Source organism: Glycine max, chromosome 19 (assembly GCF_000004515.6).
Source record: "Glycine max cultivar Williams 82 chromosome 19, Glycine_max_v4.0, whole genome shotgun sequence".
NCBI lineage: Eukaryota > Viridiplantae > Streptophyta > Magnoliopsida > Fabales > Fabaceae > Glycine > Glycine max.
Genome location: NC_038255.2, coordinates 37,344,149 through 37,365,517, shown reverse-complemented (window position 1 = coordinate 37,365,517; position 21,369 = coordinate 37,344,149). Strand labels below are relative to the sequence as shown.

Sequence of the window (21,369 nt, the reverse complement as noted above, 5' to 3'; positions counted from 1 at the left end):
ATTAGATTATTTAAAAAAAGTTAATTTGCATTTATAATTAATAAAAAATCATAAAAAATAAACAAAAATACAATTGTGTCGTATTGTTTGTGGAGATACACACGATATAATCATATTTATATTATGTTTTTGTTGTTAAAAGAAACACACAAAAAATAAATTTTATTATACGTTTTAATGAAAATCAGAACAAAATTATATTTCTGATATATTTATTTTTTATTTTAAAAAAATAAAGATATGATTTTGTTATATAACTCAACACAAATCATAACATAATCATATTTCTATTGTGTATTTAATACATTTCTATTGTGTATTTAATACAGGATGAGTAGAAGGGAGCCAAGGATTAAGACCAAGGGAGAAGAAGGATAGGTCAAGTGTTTGAACAAAGGGTCCTTCCACTCTTTCTCGCTCACTTTTTTTTCTTGGTTTAAAGGTTTTGTGATGGTTCTCGTTTGTTCATGGTTTGTGGGGCTGATGGGATGGGGTTTATTTAGTTATGGTGTACATGAGTCTAGTTTCTCTGGTAGTAAAAAATCACCCCTAAATACTAGGTTTAGAAAACTGTGCATGTAAGTTTTAGAGTTTTATAGTTAAAAACTGTATTTTCAACAGCCACAAATAACAAATCAATTGCCACATCAACAAGATCCAACGTAATTGTTATACAATTATATATGTTGGAGATAGTTATAAAGATAAAATTCAATTCGATAATATCTTGGAGAATCAATTTCAAAAGCTTTCAATCATAAACATACCTTGTTTTTTTTTATAAAAAAAGTTAATATAAAAGACTAATTAAGTTCACATATTTTAAAAAAATAAAAGACTGAATTCATTGATTTAAAAATCCATAAACCAAGATTAAATTTAACCCAAAATACAAGGCTTTAAAAAAATTCTCTATATTTCTATAATCTCAAAGAGCATGATATTAACCAAGGAATCTAATATTAAATATAATGTGTGAATTATTATAAATCTTTTATTATTATCTTTGACTCTAATCTCTGTGAGTTACTAAGAAGTTAATGTTAAAGAATTCATCAACATTATCAACCTTCTAACCAAATTTGATTAACCTTTTATTCTCTAACATTTTTTGAATCCTTTTATCTCATTTAATTTATTATCTTATTTTATTTTTATAGGTATGCATCTTGTTTGATTCTGTAGTTATGCTAAAAACAACTTTTACATTATATTACTTTAAAATATTATAATCAATATTAATTGACACAAATGATAATAATTTGCGTCCCTTAATCAATTAATTAACTATTCAAATCCCAATATTAAATATGAAATGAATCACAAAAATTATTTTATATCAATAACATAACATAGTTAAAAAAAAAACATTTTAGCATTAAAAATGCATCTCCCTCCTTGTCTATGTATGCCCTACTTGGTATTTGAGACTGCAATTAATTTCATCAATTGGCCGTGTGGAAAATGAAGAAAAAAAAAGATAAAAAAGGAAAGTGAGTGTTGGTATTGGCAATTGAATTTAAGTGAATTGTAGGTTCGATGATGGAGAGAATTGAAACCGAGAAAGTGGGTTTAGACGTTTAGTGTACCAAGTTCCAATTTCAGGCAACAAAACAAAACAGACCCGTTATAGGTGTACATATAAATAGGTGCACGGTCTTCACTTTTAGGACTAGACAATTAGCCAGGAGAGATGATGCTCATTCATTGATGACTATTAGTTGCACACGTGAAAAAGCCACCTTGTAGTTTCATCTTCAAAACCAATTGAGTGAAAGTTTTTACTTGGTACAACAATTTATACAAATAAAAAGAAAAAAGAAGGGTATTGTAAAATAACTGACGTAAGAAAAACTAAATTACTTATTCCAGCCTCTATTTAATTAACCGGTTCTACTTGATCATTTTATTGTTAAAAAGTTCAACTTGATATTTAATTTAGAAAAGCGATGCAACATTGTTATTTTCGTCTAATTGCAAGACAATAAAAAAAAAGTGTTCGGTAGGGGTGACAAAATAAAAACGGTGACACGTAGTCGCCGCGTAAGATACTTTCTTTTAAAAATTTCAATGGCCCTAACTAAAGAAAATAACAACATTGCATCATTTTTTAAAACTAAGGGTGGAATTAAACTTTCTAATAATAAAGAGACTAAAATACACTAATAAAATAAATAAAGAGACCTAATTAATAATTTAACCTAAAAAATAATTTATAAAAGTTGAAAATTTTGAATAAATGTTATATATATATATATATATATATATATATATTATAGTTCTGTTGATTTTTATAACAATTATTTACTAATCATATCAACAATAATTTTTTGGTGGTTGATAGTATTTTTTTCCACTGAAAATGAAATCGAGCGAGAAAATAATTTACTTTGTGTGAATAATATACTCAAAATGTGTGTGGTATTTTGAGATTCAAGAGCTGTCACTACCATCCTCAAAAATCCGAACCATTAACAGACTGGTAGATACAACGTATACTTAAATATTATGGATGTAATAAATATAGAGAGAGAAAAAAAATGAGGGCCAAGCTTTCTTTTTTCCTTTTTTTTAAAAAATCTTCCCAAAATCTCGCACTTTGCATTTGCATGTTATTTTCAATCACATTCTCCTAATTGCTTCGTCCATTTTTAGTCACGTTGAATATCGTGGCTATGTCTGTAGAAAATTCATCCACCTCGGTGTCTGTCGCAGAAGGACAATCCAAGAATGCCATGAAGCCCAAATGTGAGTTTTTCTTCTTCCCACCAATTTTTTTATTTATAAATTAATTTTTGGATTTTAGGTGAATTTCATTGAGGTGCCTGAAATGTCCTTGCATAACAATGAGGCAGGGTTTTGATGATTAAAATGGATGTTTTACTATAAACAGGTTTAGGGGTGGTTGTCAAAATATTTAGATTTGCAAAACTTTGGTTCATTAGGATCTTGAAAAATGTTTGAATCACATACTCATATGAAGTTGTGTGTAGAGATTGATTCAAGTGTCATATAAACATGTCTATAATGATTATCCATTGAATTCTATTGATTCCTCTTTATAGAATGGTTAAAGGGTATATATATATATATATATATATATATATATATATATATATATATAGCATATTGCATCACAGGAATAATCATTATTATTTTCATTGTCTTGTGGTTTCTTTGTTAAACAAAATGCCATGGCTTGTGAAGTTTGAATATTACTTTTTAGTGTGTTATTCTCTTATAATTGTTGCTCTTTTGTTTTTCAATTTTTAAATCTTAAGGATTCGAGGTTGTTGTGATGATTGATGCTGATAGTTTTCATATTCTCACTCTCTCTCTCTTTGGAGTTTATGTGTCTACTAGCACTTATCTAGCCATGTGACTCATGAAATTTTTTATTTGTGGTAGATTCTAGATTCTCACAGCAAGAACTTCATGCCTGGCAACCAATTCTAACACCTAGTTGGGTACAACTTCCAACATAACTTTTTTAGTTTTAAAACAGAATCATAGTATGCAGCAGTTTTTGTGTCTAGATTTTCTTACTGATTTTATTTTTGTTTTCCAGGCTATTTCAATATTTACGGTTATAGGACTCATATTCATTCCTGTTGGTCTTGCTTCATTGTTTGCATCAGAGAGTGTAAGAAATTGTCTCCATACATATTTATTAGTATATTACATAGTATCAAATTATAGAATTATGGTACTCAAATTGAATGTGCATTGAACAAGATCTTCTGATGCAGGTGGTGGAAGTTCCATTCCGATATGATGATGAATGCCTTCCACCTGATCATAAAAATGATGCAGTGGCATATATCAAAGACGTTGGGTCAAACAAAACTTGCACCAAGAAATTGACTGTTAGTACAATTGCTTATCACTGATATGATTGAAAATGAAGTTCTGCATTGCTTTGGGGAATTTATTTCTCCTTGTTTGATATCATATGATAGTTTAGGTAGCAACCTTTATAAAAATAATTTGCTGCAAATTTCGCAGGTTAAGAATAAAATGAAGGCCCCTGTTTATGTCTATTATCAGCTTGATAACTTTTACCAAAACCATCGCCGGTATGCCCAAAACTAGCAAAATCTTTTTCCCTTTCTTCCTTTGCATTAGTGCATTTGATTTGGCATTTCATTCCACTTTTCAGTAGAATGGCCTATTCATTAGACTCGAGTTTCGTCATCTTCAATAGTGTTCTGTTTCCATGTTCTTGAATTTGGATCCTGATTCAACTCCAAAAAGCTAGCTCTATGTTTTCTCTTTTGGTTTTGTGCTATGTCCCCTTTTGCATACCAGGATTACACATATATCTTGAGAACATCTTGATTTTTATGAACTTCTATTTGTGTTTTGTTTGTCCTCATGTTGTACAAAACTCACTCAATATATGAGATCTAAGCAAAAAAAAAAAAAATCATTTTATGCTGAATGTTGAAATGATCTTCCCTACCTGGATTTTGGATAATATTTTCAGATACGTTAAAAGTAGAGATGATAAACAACTGAGGAGTAAAGCAGCTGAGAATGATGTAGGCTCATGTAGTCCCGAAGACTATACACCAAATGACATGGGCCATAAACCAATTGTTCCTTGTGGCCTTATTGCTTGGAGTCTTTTTAATGACACATACAAACTTACAAGCAATAACAAGGATTTGGTGATCAACAAAAAGAACATAGCATGGAAGAGTGACCAAAATGGGAAATTCGGGTCCGATGTTTATCCAAAGAATTTTCAGGCTGGAGGTTTGATTGGGGGTGCTAGACTTAACGAGAGCTTACCAGTTAATATATCCTCATTGCTGAATAATTTGTATTTATATTCACTTTTTTCTTTTAAGAGAATTAGGCCCCCTTTACTTCTATCTTCATTTTCTATTTTCACTTTTAATTTACAAAACTGTCATCTCGTTTTCAATCTGTTCTTGTTTTCGAATATTTATACAGAAAAAAGTGAAAACAATCTTTTATTTTTGTTTTGTCGGTTTCATGTATAATATATTTGAAATCAGGAAACAGATTGAAAACAAGGTCACAACATTATAAATTAAAAGGGAATACACAAACTGAAAACAGAATAAATGTGGGCTTAATTCCTCTTCACTTTTTGATATTTTGAGAAAATTAATCTTTCTCATCATGTGACATGATGCACCAGTTGAGTGAACAAGAGGATCTCATTGTTTGGATGCGGACAGCAGCACTTCCTACTTTCAGAAAACTATATGGAAAGATTGAGACTGACATTGAAGTTAATGATGTAGTGCTTGTAATAGAGAACAACTATAATACATACGAGTTTGGAGGCAGAAAGAGCATTGTTCTTTCAACCACAACTTGGGTTGGTGGAAGAAATAACTTCTTGGGGATGGCATACATTCTCATTGGTGGGATTTCCTTGTTATTGGCCGCAGCTTTCCTACTTCTATATGTGATGCAGCCAAGGTGAGGAACTACTACATATTCTCATCTCCTATACATGGTTCTGTTAATTTTATGGTTAAAAACTGTGTTTGGTTTGCCGTTAAAAAGTTCTCAAACGGTCTCTGAATCAAAAGTTATCAATTCCTACTTCTCACTAAACGTGCATGAGAATGTGTATTTGTTCAATCCAACGTTAAACCAAACATACACTAACAAATTGGCCATGATTTTTTCTTCAAGATTGGTTTTTCTTTTATTGCTTACATGGTTCAAATTACAGTGTTTAAGCAATCTTTGACACTGGCAAATAGATGATGACATTGCTTTATTGTTGTATAATATGCAGGCCACTTGGGGATCCATCATACTTGTCTTGGAACAAAAATCCAGGAAGTCTAAGATGATTGGATTTCATCTTTTGAATTGAATTGTTTAACAATTCATTATTTCCCATGTCTCAAGAAAGGGATCTGTCACGATGCTTGTACTTGGGACTATCTTCATGAACTTTTTAATCTTTGTTGTTTCATAGAACTTTCCCCACTATTAATTAATTTATGGGTAGATATAAATCTGTCATTTGGAGTATTGCTAAGGTCATATTTGTTTTTTTTAAAAAAAAATCTAAAATTTACTTGTCTCTTAAGTATATTTCGGGTATATATAAATCTGTCATTTTGAGCACTTAAAATTGAAAAAGGGACGAGAAAACATCTTTAGATGTTTCTGTTTTTTTTTTTTATAGTTTTTAAACCACTTATTTTAGAAATAATTTTCAAAAATTAATAGATTTTTTTTATACAACAACAACAACAACAACGCCTTTTCCCACTAGGTGGGGTCGGCTACATGGATCAATTTCCGCCATAATGTTCTATCAAGTACCATACTTCTATCCAAATCATTAAGTTCGAGATCCTTTTTGATAACCTCTCTTATAGTTTTTTTGGGTCTTCCTCTGCCTCGAATTGTTTGCCTTCGCTCCATCTGGTCTACTCTCCTCACTACAGAGTCTACCGGTCTTCTCTCTACATGCCCAAACCACCTAAGTCTATTTTCCACCATCTTCTCTACAATAGGCGCTACTCCAACCCTCTCTCTAATAGCTTCGTTTCTAATTTTATCCTGTCGAGTCTTACCACACATCCACCGCAACATCCTCATCTCCGCTACACCTACTTTATTCTCATGTTGGCTCTTGACCGCCCAACATTCTGTTCCGTACAAAATCGCCGGTCTTACCGCAGTCCGATAAAACTTTCCCTTTAGCTTGATCGGTACCTTTGCATCACATAACACCCCCGATGCTTTTCTCCATTTCATCCATCCTGCTTGAATGCGATGATTCACATCCCCTTCAATTTCTCCATCATCCTGTATTACAGACCCAAGATATTTAAACCGTGTGACTTGAGGGATAATATGGTCTCCTATTTTCACCTCTGAGTTAGAAACCATCCTGTAATAGATTTTTTTTATAGAAATTAATTTTTTTTACATGATGAGAAATTGATTGCTGAGTAGTTTAGAATTGTTTTAGAAAATAGTTTTTTTTGTATATATAAAAAAGTGATATGAGAATCAAACATGCTTTTAATAATTTAGACTGGCATGTAACATATGTACCACCCAAGTTTTATATTAATCACATTTAGAAATTCTGTGTACAACATAGATTGAGTCTGAGCATCGAATTTTAATTTAGATAATAAAAAACAAAAACAAAAGTCTATTTTTTAGTGATATTTAACCTAGATTTAACTTTATTCTAATCTCAAAATAGTTAGTCCAAAAAAAACATTTTAATTAAAAAAAGATATAAATAAAAATATTTTATGAATTTTTTATTTTATTTTTGTGAAAGGAACTTGGATTGAGAAGTCGAAAGGATAACCTAGGGGCACTCACATCCAAAGGCAAATTCAAACCCTAAAGAAAGGAATACATCTATGTACCATCTAACATTTTTATATCTAAATTAAAAGACTGTATATCTAAAAATTAGTTCAAACTAGATTACAAACACTCCTACCACTGTAAGCACCACCTAGTGGCTAGTGCTATATTTGATTAAGTAATAAAAAAATTCGATCCTCGTCGTATAGGAACATTTTCCTTAAGTTTTTTTTTTAAGAAAAAAAAGTAGTTAAATTTCACTATTGTCACTATTTGGTGACGGTTAGTGATGACAAGATAATAAAAATTTAATTATTTCAAAGATTAGATATGTTTTTGTTATTTAAATTTGTGGTAAGTTTTTTTTAAACTCAAATTGAAGTGATTTTTTTACCTTGATATTTAAGAATAATTGTTTTCAATTCTTGTCATACGACATTATACTCGTTGACGTCACTAGTCACATCCATGTTATCGCATGTTACATAATCAACATATATAATGTGAAAATATTAAATATATACTTTTCATCTCTTAAATTGAAGTCAAATTTTCTTTTCATCATTGATTTTTCCAATCTTCCAAATTTAAAAGTGAATTTTAATTCCAAATTTAAAAATGTGTTATTAGTTTAATAATTTAAAAGTAATTTTTTAGTTGCAAAACTTAAAAGTGATTTTTTAGTCCTCTAAATAAAAATAGCTTATTCTGGTAATCAAAATTGTCTTTTGTTGAAAATTTTATTGGTGTGACTAATGATATGTTTTTTGGTTATTTTAAAATTATAATTTATATTTTCTCACTCATTTTCTCTTTTGTTCACCCTCTACCTCTCCCTTCTTATGCTCTCTTTTTCTCCCTCCCTTGCTTCTCATGATGCTCACCATGGATGGGGTTTTAGCTTATATTTTAGTTTGGGCTAAGGTATGGTGACTTATGGCAAGAATGTGAACACAATGCATGAATACGAGATCCCAATGATTTCTTTTATTTTATTTTTTTATGTTGCTCTAATGAATTTTGGAGGTTTAAAACCGACATAAAATATATTTTTAACAAATATTCATTAATCTAAATTTTGAGGATTTTTTGTTGGTACAGAAGGAATAAAAAGACAGAAAACAAAAAACAATTAACTAGGATAGGGCAAGCAGGACATCAACCAGAGGATGCTTCCAACAATGCTTCACCATTAAGATTGTAAGTACCCCAACGAGGCAGTTATCAGCAACTTCATTGGCATCACGAAAAATGAAAGCAAGAATGCATATCTAGTTTCTTCCTAACATATCATGAATTTCATGCAGCAGACTCTTATGAGCATTCAAGGAAACCATGCCCACCTTCCAGTCCAACAAGAGATTTACAAGCTCCTTGTATGATTCACAAATTTTGAGGGTTTAATACAATCATAAATCATATTTTTAAAAATAGTTAGAAAATATATACATTATAAGCCATGTTAATAGATTTTTTAACGCCAACATATTCAGGACTAAAATTAAGAGACTAAAAATCACTTTTAGAATTGGGAATTAAAAACAATTTTAAATTTGGGACTAAAATTTTACTTTTAAATTTAAGCCACCAAACAAAAACTTGGCCCAAATTTAAGGTGAGAAATATATTTAAGCCAAAAAAAATTAAGTGTTTTCAAATGACATATAATGACTACGTGGTATATGATAACGTGGATGTTGTTAACCGCATCAACAATGAGTGTAAGACCGTTCATAACAATGGATTAAAAGGAGTTTTGTTTTTTCTTCTTCTAAATCTCGTTGACGGAAAAAATCACTTTTTAATTTAAGAGACTAAAAACAAACCATTTTTTACATTTAAAAGATAAAAAACATATGTATGTCATATTTTAAATATTAACATGAAAATTATAAGAACAAATTAGCACCCGTATAAGACATAATACGTTTATATTAATAATCATTTACATTTATTAATTCAATTATTGACTTATAAATCTTGTTTGAATTGTTAGAATTACTATACATGATAAAAATTTCCATCCAAATATTTAACTTAGTTGTATTTTTATGATTTGAATTCATATCATCCATTAAATTAAAATAATTTTATATTAACTTATTCTAGCGTTCAATAGTATTTATAATTATTTTATATTATTTGTATAGACATACAAAACAGTTAATGAAATTTAAATGCTACTTAATTATCACTTTAGAGAAAAATATATGTAAATATAATAAAGGTTTAATTACTCATTTGTTTATATAGTTTTATTATTCTTATTTTTTTAGTTTTTATAGTTTGAAAGTGATTTTTTTCCTATAATTTACATTTTAATTTTCTTTTAGTCCCTATAATTTGAAAGTGATTTTTTTAGTCCTTATAATTAATATTTTAATTTTCTTTTAGTATTAATAGTTTGAAAGTGTTCTTTTTAGTCCTTATGCTTTATATTTTAATTCTTTTTTCTTTACCATCAAAATATGAGTAATATTATCAAAGCAATTAATTCGTAATTAATTTATCGCAAGATAATTTGTAATAAAAAATAGTTGATAATTTATAACTAATTATTTTTTATATATTTTTTTATAAGAAGAACTAAAAGATAATTAAAATACAAATTATAGAAACTAAAAAGACTACTTTCAAATTATAAAGACTAGAAGAGAATAAAAATACAAATTATACGAATTAAAAAGACCACTTTTAAACTATAAAAATTAAAAGAAAATTAAAATATAAATTATAGAAACTAAAAAAAATTACTTTCAAACTATAAAGACTAAAAAATATAAATAATAAAATTATAGGAACCAATTGAATAATTTAACTTATAATAAATAATGAAATAAAAATAATAAGAAAGTGTTTTACATATATAAAAATGTCTCTCTTTATACATCATCATTCTATTACAGACCCCTGGCCATTATATAAGCCGGTTTGCCGGAACTGATTTTTACTTCGATCTATTTCTTACAATAAAATAATTACAGAGTATGTGAACAAAGAAACGGTTTATTCCTATTGTCCCGTGATAATCGACTGAGGAAACACGATGAGTTGGCGCAAACATATGACAACTGTCATAAAACAAAAATATCTATGGTTAAAAATGAGAATTATAATGTATACTATCTAGATTTTAGGAATCTTGGGTTAAAAATGTTAGGATTCATTGAGGATGGTTACAAGTTTTTTATTTTTATTTTTTAAATGTAATTTTTAAAATAAATAGAGCTTAAATAGTTTTAAAGTTATTTTTGAAATAATTTTACACTCATTCTTAAAATTAAGAAAAAAAAATATTTTGTGGAACTAGCTTGCCAATTAGCTATTGCACTCTAAACAATTCTTTGTGTGATTGCCTTTCTTGGTGTTGGTATATTCTTTGAAAGAAAGGAAAGAGATTATAGAGTAACCCACTAGTTAGTCATAGGCGTTGACTAGCTTATCTACTTAAAAGTAACTTCTTCCTTTTTCGATTCACTCTCGGATTAGTAACAGTAAAAACTGTCTCAGAAAAAGTCGATATCATTGATTTTCCTTAAAGAATAAACGATAAATCCAAAGGAATGGAATCTGTTTCAAAATCACATCGATCATTATCACCACTGTCACTATGATGTTGTTGTCACCATTACTACCAATATCATCTTCATTGTTGTCATCATCAACACGGTTACTACCACCGTCATGTTGTTACTATTACTACCATTAGCATTGCTATCATCACCTATGTCACATCCACTATTATTACTATGATCATCATCACCATTGTCACCATGACCACACGATGTTTCTATCGTCATCGATGTTGTTGATATCACCACAATTATCATTATCATCATCACCACATAATAACACTTTTAAATTAATTTTATGATACAAAAAAAACTTCCAACATGAGTTTATTTTGAAACTAATCATATTTTAAAAATTTGTTATAAATTTGTTTGAAACTAAAACTAAAAATTGATTGTTATTGTTAAAAATTTCAAAATTCAAGACCACCCAAAACACAGTCTTAATTTTCAATGTTTGGTATTTGATTGAAAAAGATAACTAGAACATTTTTTTAACGAGTTTCCCACAAAAAATTTTCCATAAGAAAGGTAATCATCTTACTTTTTTGAATTTTTTTTTACTATAGTAAAAATATCATATTACTCTTATTAATATAATAAATAATCAAAATAACATGTAAAAATGTCACATAATTCTTCAATTTCTATTAAAATTATATAAATATTTATAATGATCAACCAAATAGATTTTACTCCTCTATAAAAAATAATTCTTAGGATTCATGCTTCTCATAAATCATGATTTTTGGACATAAAAAACTTCTCCCTACTAAATGTCATCCTAGATTTTATTTAAATAATTAAAAGTAAAAGAAAAAATATAATTTCTAAAAGAGGATATATGATTATTAAATAATATTTAATTTTTTATAGGAATAATATTTAATTTTGATCAAACATATATAATCCAAACTTTAAATTTTTCACATGCTTCAAATAAGAACTATTCTCACTTAAAACACCCTCCTCCCCTCCGCCCCCTTTCTCTATATATGCACCATTAGATTATTTCATATTTTTATGAGATAATTTTATTTTCAAATATATTGTTTAATTATTTTTTATTATATTTTTCAAATTTTATATGAATTTAAAACAGTTTCATACTTTGCGGATATACATAAAGGTTGTCATCAAGTTTATTTTAAAAAATATAAAAAAATAAGAGTTTTTATTATATATTTATAGTTGTTTAATTTTGATAAAATGTAGAAGAATAAACTAAAACAATATATAATTATAATTCATTGACAAAATTTTCATTATATATAAAATTGTTGATGACATATTAACCCGCATAACATATAATCAACATAAGTTGAGTCTAGTGTAAAGCACTAGTCTCACACATGAAACAAATATAACTTATAATGGACTAATTTAGTATTTTGTCTGAGTGTGAAATACTTAAGATTAAAAATAAATGTATATATTTTTTAAAATAGACATAATTATTCAGTTTTAATCTTAATAATTTATATATGAATTAGATTTACATATGAAATGATGATTCATTTATCTAGAAAATGCTTTAATCAATTTACTTAATAAAATTAGAGAAAAACGATTAAATTTTATATTGTTATTCAATCATAATACTATATACAATAAATTTATTGATTTTTATGATAATTATTTTAAAAATTATATTAACAATAAATTATGATTAAATGATAATATAAAAATATTTTATAATCAGTATATAACCATTAAACTCATAAAATTAGTTATAGCATACGTAGCAATTTAAAAATAATTTATTTTCTAGATAATTTCGTTTTTTTTCCGGGTACGACCTTCTTTTCTTTATTCTATAATAATTTCGTTCGTTTGTTAGAAAGTGTAAGAAATTATTAGTTAGGGACAAACGCCCTATAAAGAATACCCGTATATTTTTCAAATGAGAAAATAATAAAGAAGCATTTCCGTGATTCAAAAGGGTGCAAGACCAGAGGTACGACATTGTGTTTGTACAAGGAGTCTGAAGTTTCTTTGGAATTTCTGATGTGAATGAGGTCAACATATCAAATTTGTATGTTCCAATATTCGATGGTTAGTGTGTATATATATATATATATGAAGAATTCTTGAAGGCTTTGCAACAGTGCAGCTTAGGTTCATTGAACAATTCTCTAAAGGAAAGGTTAACAATAAACATACGCAAATATTTAATATTTTTACAATTTTTTATTATTAAATACAATCTTATATCACTCTTTATTAACGAGATTATTATATGATTTCACTTAATAAATACTATTAAAAATGTATGCATGGTTATTAACATTTTTCGTGTGTATAGCATCATTCTGTATGACTTCCCAACTCACACGACTCTATTATTATGATTTTTTCTTCTAGATAAGGACATTGATGGTGTTATCAGAGTGTTTTTTTTTGCTATCTTAATAGGTAAATGTAATACCCAATACGAATACAACGAATGTTGTCTTGTTCTGCGTTATTTCAATGATTTAATGGTGTTGGTTATTTGGTGTATAAGTAGCCACTTGGTGGACTAGATTCCTTATGCTATTTATTGCTTGTTGAATTTTTTTTTATAATATATTTAATCAAATCCAGTCACACAGTAATAATATTTTAAAAATAATAAAACAGCCATGCATATTATTTGTACGAAAAAAATACATACTATTTGTATGAAAAACACTATTTCTTTTTTTTATAAAAAAATCAAACACCAAATCACACTTAATAATTTTTTTACTATTTTTAATAACCATAAAAGTGCAATATGTTGACAAAAATAATCTTTTTAAGATTTTTTTAGCACATCGGTGACATAAAATGAAAAAAATATGACAATAATATAAAATAATTTTATACTGTGATCACAATCTTATTATATATAATAAATTTATTAATTTTTATAATAATTTTTCAATATGAATGATAATTTTAATTAAATAAATTTTTATATCGACTATTAAACTGTAAAATTTAAATGGGATATTGTTTTCTTAACATTGAAAGTCTGTTACCCTCTTACAAAAGAAAGGCTAACACATAAGCCAACCCATAATATTTTTTTAAAAAATGTTATTAAACTAATCTTCATTCAATTTTATACTTAAAATTTAAATATTTGTTTTAGGAATAAATAATGTGATAGTGTAAAGAGTTCTTACTTTATCATCTAATTAAAAATTATTATATATAATAATAATTATGTTAAATTTTATAATAATTACTTTAATAATGTAATTTTTTTACAATGATAATGTAATTTTTAATTTTTTAATAATGTATTTTTTTTTTACAATGATAATGTATAAGAATAAGCTTTTTTTTTTAATAAAAAAATATATTTCATATAAATTTACCTTTGAATGTATAAAATGTTATTTTTAAAATAAAATATATTTTATAAAAATAGAGTTGAAATGATTAGTTCAATTTTAATTAAAACACTTTTACATTCATTTAAAAATAATGTAAATTTGATTTAATTTTAAAAAAGTACACCCTCCCTATATTTCACAATAGCTCTTTCCATCATTAGAATAATAGAATTTGATAGTTGTTGTCACCCCTTCATAAATACACCTTGAAACTATTTATAATGATAGATAACTTTTAAATTAAGTTTTTTAAACTAAAAATTATATAAAATATTTAATCTAAAAACTGATTATTGTTTTTAGAATTTTTGAAAAACTTACAACTAAGTATCAGTCCAAGTGAGACTTGTATCCAAAAAAACTCCAAGTGAGACCTAAATAAGGATTATTATATATATATATATATATATATATATATATATATATATATATATATATATATATATATATTTAAAACCAGTTTATAATCAAGAAATTTTGGTTATATTTTGATTAAAGTTAGAAAATATTTTGCAAATTCCAGTACACAAACAAATTTAAATACATCAAGGGTGTTTGGTTTAAGGAGTGAATGTGAGTGAGAAGTTAATTGAGTTGATTTAAGGTAAAAGAAAATAATGTTTTTGTTTGATAGGGGGGTTAATTATGTGTAAAATATTTGAAAAATGAGTTTCATAGAATACAACTTTTATCCCAAATGGGAGAGAGTGAAAGTAGAGAAACACTATTTTCTCACACTTTCAACATTAACATAAAACAATTGACTATTTAAAAATACATAATTGATTTTTTTTTTATTCATTTATTTTTTATTTTTTGACCTATCAAAATATTTTAACTTAGATGTTTTATCCCTTTTACACTCTCTTGTATCTTTACCAAATTATTTTTTTTGTTTTAATCCTTTAATTTATAAATGAAAAGAAATTCTGATGAATCTAAAGTTCGATTAAACGAAAAGTAAAACTGACAAATTATTATTTCGCCAAAGATCAAGCAGAAATAAATTTAACATATTAATCACTTGTGTCAAATTCCTTAATTATAAACCATTTTACTTGAAGTCATTGGCGAATCTATATGAAATGTAATGTGACAATTATTCCCACAAAGTAATTCATTTTTTACTTAAATATATTGAATAAATATTTTTTTACACCAATAAAAAAATACATCTTGTCGTCACAAGATATTTTTTTAATAAGATAAATATAAATAGTTGTAAAAGATAAAAAAAAGGAATAAATTGATACTAATTTTACTCACTTTATCCTTTTAAATTTTATTATTTTTTATTTTTTTATTATCATTTCTAATAAAACATATATAATTTTTTTAGAAAAATATGAAACTATTTTTTGTCCCTACTAATTTTTTTTTCTGAATCCACTACTACTTTAAACTCTCTTTCATTTTTTATTCATTACTTTTCACCATGTCTATCAAACATACCCCAAATAAAGAAGAAAAAATTGTTGCTTCAAAGATCCAGTATCTTTTTTTATTTAAAAAAAAAGAAAAATAAAGTGATCACCGAGACTTTAAAGGGACAATTATGGAATTTACGTGAGAATCACTGCATTGTTCCTGGTCTTTACGAGGTACCTGAGGACATGATTACATTCTAACACCACACATTCCTGTTATTTCTTTCTCTCTGCGTTCTTCTTCAATGCAACTCTATTCTGTTCGGTGACACAACATCACTCTGAAGAACGTCGCACGCACCACCCTTCTCTCTCTTCAACAACTCAGCTCTCAGAACAGATACAGTTTCCACTGAGTAAATCGCAATGCAGGTAACTGAGGTAATAAGCTCTTACTTCTTCTTTGAATTCAAAACCCCGTCTTTTTACCCCTTGCTTGTTGTAATTGGAGCATTATTTGATTTTCTGTTTCTGGCTCTCTCTATCTCTCTGTGTTGATTATCTCAGACGAGGACTGTTCAAGTTAAGCAGCTTTCAGATCTAGCTGGTGTGAGAGAGATTCACGAGTTCTTCTCCTTTTCTGGAGAAATCGAGCATGTTGAGATCCTGAGGTGGGTACTTTTAATGCCAAATAAGTTCAATTTGTTTTTTTTTGGGGGGGGGGGGGGGGGGGGGGGGGTACATGTTTTTGTTGCTTGGATTCAGTTTTTTCAAGTTCCAATCTTCACAACTCCGACAAGGAAAAAGGGGGTAGAGGTTGGAAAAGACTGAGAAGAAATATGGGGTGTTCTTAATTTTGGTTTAAATAATTTAAAGTTGTATTAATTAAATCAATATAAAACAAAGGACAGGTCAGTTTTTAACAATTTTAGCTGTTAGTGTAAATTGTGCTGTCACAGTGCATTAATCTACTTTCCTTTTTGTTACCTTATCTTAGTTAAGCAAAGTAATTGAAGATAAACTCGAAGTCTTCTGCTTTAGGATTCGAACTCCTCGTGTATTTTTAATTTTTTTTCCCATGCTTGCTGAGAGAAGTCAAATTCAATATGATTGCATTTTGTGTGTCTGTTTGTTGCAGTGAAGATGGGAAATCAAAGACTGCATATGTGACATTTAAAGATCCCAAAGCCCTTGAAATTGCATTATTGTTGTCGGTAATGCCTCTTTTCCTTTTATGATTTTGTTAGTGGAGCTATGGCAGGATATAAGTTGGTTCATTTTAGAAATTACACAGTGGTGTTTGGTTGCGTTGAGTTCGAGTGACACGGTGTTTGCCACATAATTTAGTTCCGTGTTTCTGTTTTTGTTGTTTGAGTGGCTCACAATGTGGATTTGAGTAACTTTTCATATTGACATGATAGGTACTAGGTACTGAGATGTGTTGTAGGATTGCACATCTTACTATGGGTCATTAAGAAAAAGAAAACACAACTTACATGGTACATTGGTACCCATGGAGTAACTAGGTTTCTGAAAGAGATCTCTTTCACTTAATGCAGCTCACTTCAAAGAAAAGGAAGGAAAGTGACTTGACTTCTGATGAATGATGCATATCAGATTCAGGTGCAAGTCAGATAGGCTTGAACTCCTGAAGGAAACCTTAATACTGAAATCCTTAAGAATCAAGATGCCATTTATGTAAAAGTCTGCTGTATTTTTTAATATATTAGAATTTAGCTTTAAGTTAGCATCATATCATTTTAATTTGAAAGTAGTCAAAGTACTGATATATTGCAATTAGAATTACAAATTACAGAGTCTAACCTTTTTCCACATCAGAAAGGTCTATATTTCTTTAGCAATGTCTATTTGGATATCTTTACTAATGTTTGAGTCAATTCCTTTCCTCTTCTGGGTTGTTATCCTATGACATGATGACATTTTGGTCTTGATATTGAATTGAGAACTTATACATCTTGTGTAAGCTTTTGCCCTTTTGGCTTGTGGGAATAAAACTTTTGTTGCCTTTTTCTCAGGGAGCAACTATAGTAGACCAGGTTGTGAAGATAACTCCAGCTGAGAACTATGTACCAAATCGTGAAATGGAGGTAAGTACAGCAAGAACTCTCATCATAGTGCACATATTGATGTAAAATTTAGAGCTTATCAGAAGCAATTATTGCAGGAAGTAAGGGTGGTGGAAAATGCTATAAATGTTGCTCCTTCTGAGAATTCTGAGAATGTCTCCTTGAGTATTGAGGTAAAACCCAAAATCCAGATTAAGATTTTGCATGATCCATTTCTCTTGATGATCTGTTCTTCATGGGCATTTGGAGTTGGCTAAAAAGTAGTTGTATTTATTTTTATTATACCCAGGGCTTTGTTAGTACATTTGAGTGTGTTTTGAATATATTGGATTACTTTAACACCGCAATTCTGAAAACTGTTAAAGAAGAAAGTTTCAATCATGATATTTTGTTTTAAGCAAGTTATGTCAATAACAATCTTAACTATTTTGAGGGTTTCTTGCATTGTGTCAATCTTGCATCACTTGCTTATAATCTTAAGCACTGCATTCTGTTAACTTTGTAGCTAGGAAACAATTAATAAAACTGTTAACATTTTGTTTTCTGATTGAGCTCATGGTCTGCTATACTATATCTCTTTCAGGAGGGGAAAGCCAGCCCCACCAATAGAAGAATCTACCTTAGTAAAGCACAAGATGCAGTTACAAGTATGCTGGCAAAAGGTTCAGCAATAAGACAAGATGCAGTGAACAAAGCTAAAGCATTTGATGAAAAGCATCAGTTGACTGCCAATGCATCTGCAAAGGTCATTTCTTTGGACAAGAGAGTTGGACTCACAGAGAAATTGACAGTAGGCATTGCTGCAGTGAACCAGAAAGTCAAGTCTGTGGATCAGAGGCTTCAGGTTTCGGATAAGACAATGGCAGCAATAATTGCAGCTGAGAGGAAGATAAATAACACTGGATCAGCTGTCAAAACAAGCAGGTGTGGTTGAATACAATAGAATGATACATGATCTCCATTTCTGCACTTGAATTTCTCCATGAAATTGTTATGATTTTGTGGTAAGATCCAACAGGGAAATAAAAAGTCTATTACCTGGATTAACTACATGTTGGAGAGAAATTAAATATGCTTGATGATCCTTATGACTTAATTTGACCCTGAGGTTGTATGTTATTTGGATGATGATTATAAAAGATATGCTTGTTAATGGTTTGTCCTCGTCTGTTGCAGATATGTGACTGCTGGAACAGCATGGTTTAACGGTGCTTTTAGCAAGGTGGCAAAGGCTGGACATGTTGCAAGTACTAAAACTAGAGAAAAATTTCATTTGGCTGTTTCAAACTTGACAGCAAAGGTTTGATATGCTCTTGCAATGTCAGTCATAAAGAGAAAAAAAATTAAGGAAAAAACTTAGACGTAGTTCCATAATTGTTTTTGGTGTTGTTTTCCAATCATAATTGAAGTTTCAGCTCAATAATCTATGTTAATCTTTAACGCAAACCTTTATTATACAGATTACTGTGGTGAAATCTATAAACCTAAAGAACTACATCTAAGTTTATTCCAAATTTTAAACCTATAATTTTTTCTTTTGTTAAGGAAAACATATAATGAGTGGAAGAGAAAATAATATTGTGTAGAAGAGAACATATTATGAGTTGATAACATGGTTTCATTCATTGATGCAGGAACCGTCAGTGGCTGCTGCATAGGCCACAATTTTTGGTAATCAAGTCATTTCATCAGGTCTTTCAGAACATGTGTTTGAAACTATTTGGTCTTTCAGAGCATGCGCTGCTTTCTTTCTGCCCTTCAACAGTTAGATGCATGTGGCAAGTGCGGTGATTCAATTTAATCCTATTTTTTGTATTCTTTTGTCACTCTGTTGTTTTAGTTGTTGCTTCTATATCATTTAGCACGAGTGATTTTGGCTTTTTTCCCTTTTGTGAAAAGGAAATTATAGGTGTGATGCTACTGCATTTCTTCTGTCAAAGTTCAAAAAAATTGTGCGTGTATAACTTGACATATGGTTCAAAGATTTCCGTGGGAAATTATCATCTTGCAGACTACAATTTCATTTCTTTGCTTATTCAATTGATAAAAATTGTAAAGAATTGTGTTGTGTTAGCTCAATTCGTTCAAATTTGTGTGTGCTTCAAAATGAACATGGATGAAAAATAACAAGCATAGTCAAGCATATACTTTTCAGTTTTGACCATGCTCTAATAATAGTCACAATGGTTAGGATCCTGGCAGGCGTAATAATGGACATTAGTGCACTCCACTTTTGACCAATATGGTGGCGGTCTTGTCGGCTAATCAAAGTGTTCCTCAGCATACAGACAAAAATTTGAATACTACTACTATAGTTCTAAACTGTTAGATATATTTTTGAATTTGTACAGTCATCAATTGTTGTTTCACGTGCTAGCCATGTCCTGTTTTTTATCTTTTTGTCAATGGTCCTTCTCTGTCATTATCTCTAATAAAATATTTCCATAAACATGTTGCATCGCATTTGGATGCTCAAAAGTGTTCACATTCTGTAAAAACAAGAATTCTTGTGCACAGGACTTTGATTGACTGCATGTTTATTACATGAGCAAGAGTAAGGTAATCTTTGGATTAATTACACTTGGATGGATTTGAGATGAAAGTTTCAAAAATTGGTGTGGATTTTAACCTTTATACTCTATTTTAATTTAAATATTTTATCTCTTCATTTCAATTTATTTTTACATATTTTTCATTCCTTTAAATCAAAGGATCCTAAATAATTAATTAATGAGATTTTTTCTTATGCACCTAACAACTCGCCTCAGATTGATAGCTACTTGTCTTCAGCCTCATATGGAGGTGCCAAATAGGATAGGTCAAGAGGCCAATTGGTGTATACATGTCCCAAGAGTCAACATCAGGAATTATGATAAGACACAGCTGTAGGAATAGTAAATCAATGTTTATAGCAATGTTATTGGCCTGAGATCAACGGATCTGGATTGCTGTATTGTGTTGTATTAGTTAGGTCATTTTGGTCGTATAGTACTGTTAAGAAAAAAAAAATCTAGTGTAATCGGTCAATTATATTAGTCTAATGATTACACATAGGCGTTTAAAGTTTAAAATAATAATTAGTTATAACTTAGATCTCAACTCCTCTAAAAAAAACTTATATCTCAATAAAATTAGATTTGAAAACATTTAAAATTTGAGTTGATCAATCTTCATCTAATGATTATAAATGTGTCTGTCAAAAAAATAAAAAATAATGATTATAAATGTGTGAAACATGAAAAGTTAACTGTGAATATAATTCAGTTCTGTGATCAATTGGGTTAAGCGTAATGACTCATTGGTCCAATTGAATGAACTGATATATCTTAAAAATAAAAAAAAAATTTGTTACTTTTTAAATAAAAATAACATTTATAACCTATAGTTTGTTACTTTAAAAAATTATTTAAAAAGTTCACAATATATTGGTTCATTTCTAAAGTCATTGGGGTCACTAACTCATTCGGATCAGTTGAGAGAAAGTCCTTGTTTCAGTAACATTTAATTCAGATTGATATATCACTATTTAAACCAGTGGTTTTCAATTGAACTGGTTTAACCGGTCAATTCAAACCGGTTTTATAACCCTACATTATAGGATTCTTTTAGATTTTATTAGTAATATTAGTTTTGAAGGGATTGGTTT

The 21,369-nt window shown here is 28.7% G+C and overlaps 2 protein-coding genes across 3 annotated transcripts; both read left to right on the top strand.

The window, feature by feature from the left end:
- The first annotated feature begins 2,539 nt into the window (after positions 1–2,539).
- On the top strand, positions 2,540–6,036 carry LOC100779539 (ALA-interacting subunit 3). Its single transcript, XM_003553290.5, has 8 exons — positions 2,540–2,748; positions 3,409–3,467; positions 3,569–3,643; positions 3,750–3,866; positions 4,006–4,076; positions 4,487–4,796; positions 5,171–5,457; positions 5,783–6,036. The coding sequence occupies exons 1-8, from the start codon at positions 2,676–2,678 to the stop codon at positions 5,838–5,840; spliced, it is 1,050 nt and encodes a 349-aa protein (XP_003553338.1). The 5' UTR covers positions 2,540–2,675; the 3' UTR covers positions 5,841–6,036.
- A 9,775-nt stretch (positions 6,037–15,811) lies between these two features.
- Positions 15,812–19,726, top strand: LOC100779011 (binding partner of ACD11 1). 2 transcript variants are annotated; one of them, XM_041012489.1, is made up of 8 exons: positions 15,812–16,077; positions 16,204–16,307; positions 16,775–16,850; positions 17,673–17,744; positions 17,822–17,896; positions 18,307–18,647; positions 18,900–19,023; positions 19,358–19,726. In XM_041012489.1, the coding sequence occupies exons 1-8, from the start codon at positions 16,063–16,065 to the stop codon at positions 19,379–19,381; spliced, it is 831 nt and encodes a 276-aa protein (XP_040868423.1). In that variant the 5' UTR covers positions 15,812–16,062; the 3' UTR covers positions 19,382–19,726. The 2 variants fall into 2 exon arrangements, with proteins under 2 accessions (XP_040868423.1, XP_040868424.1); XM_041012490.1 differs by having other exon boundaries at positions 15,838–16,068.
- The last annotated feature ends 1,643 nt before the right edge of the window (positions 19,727–21,369 follow it).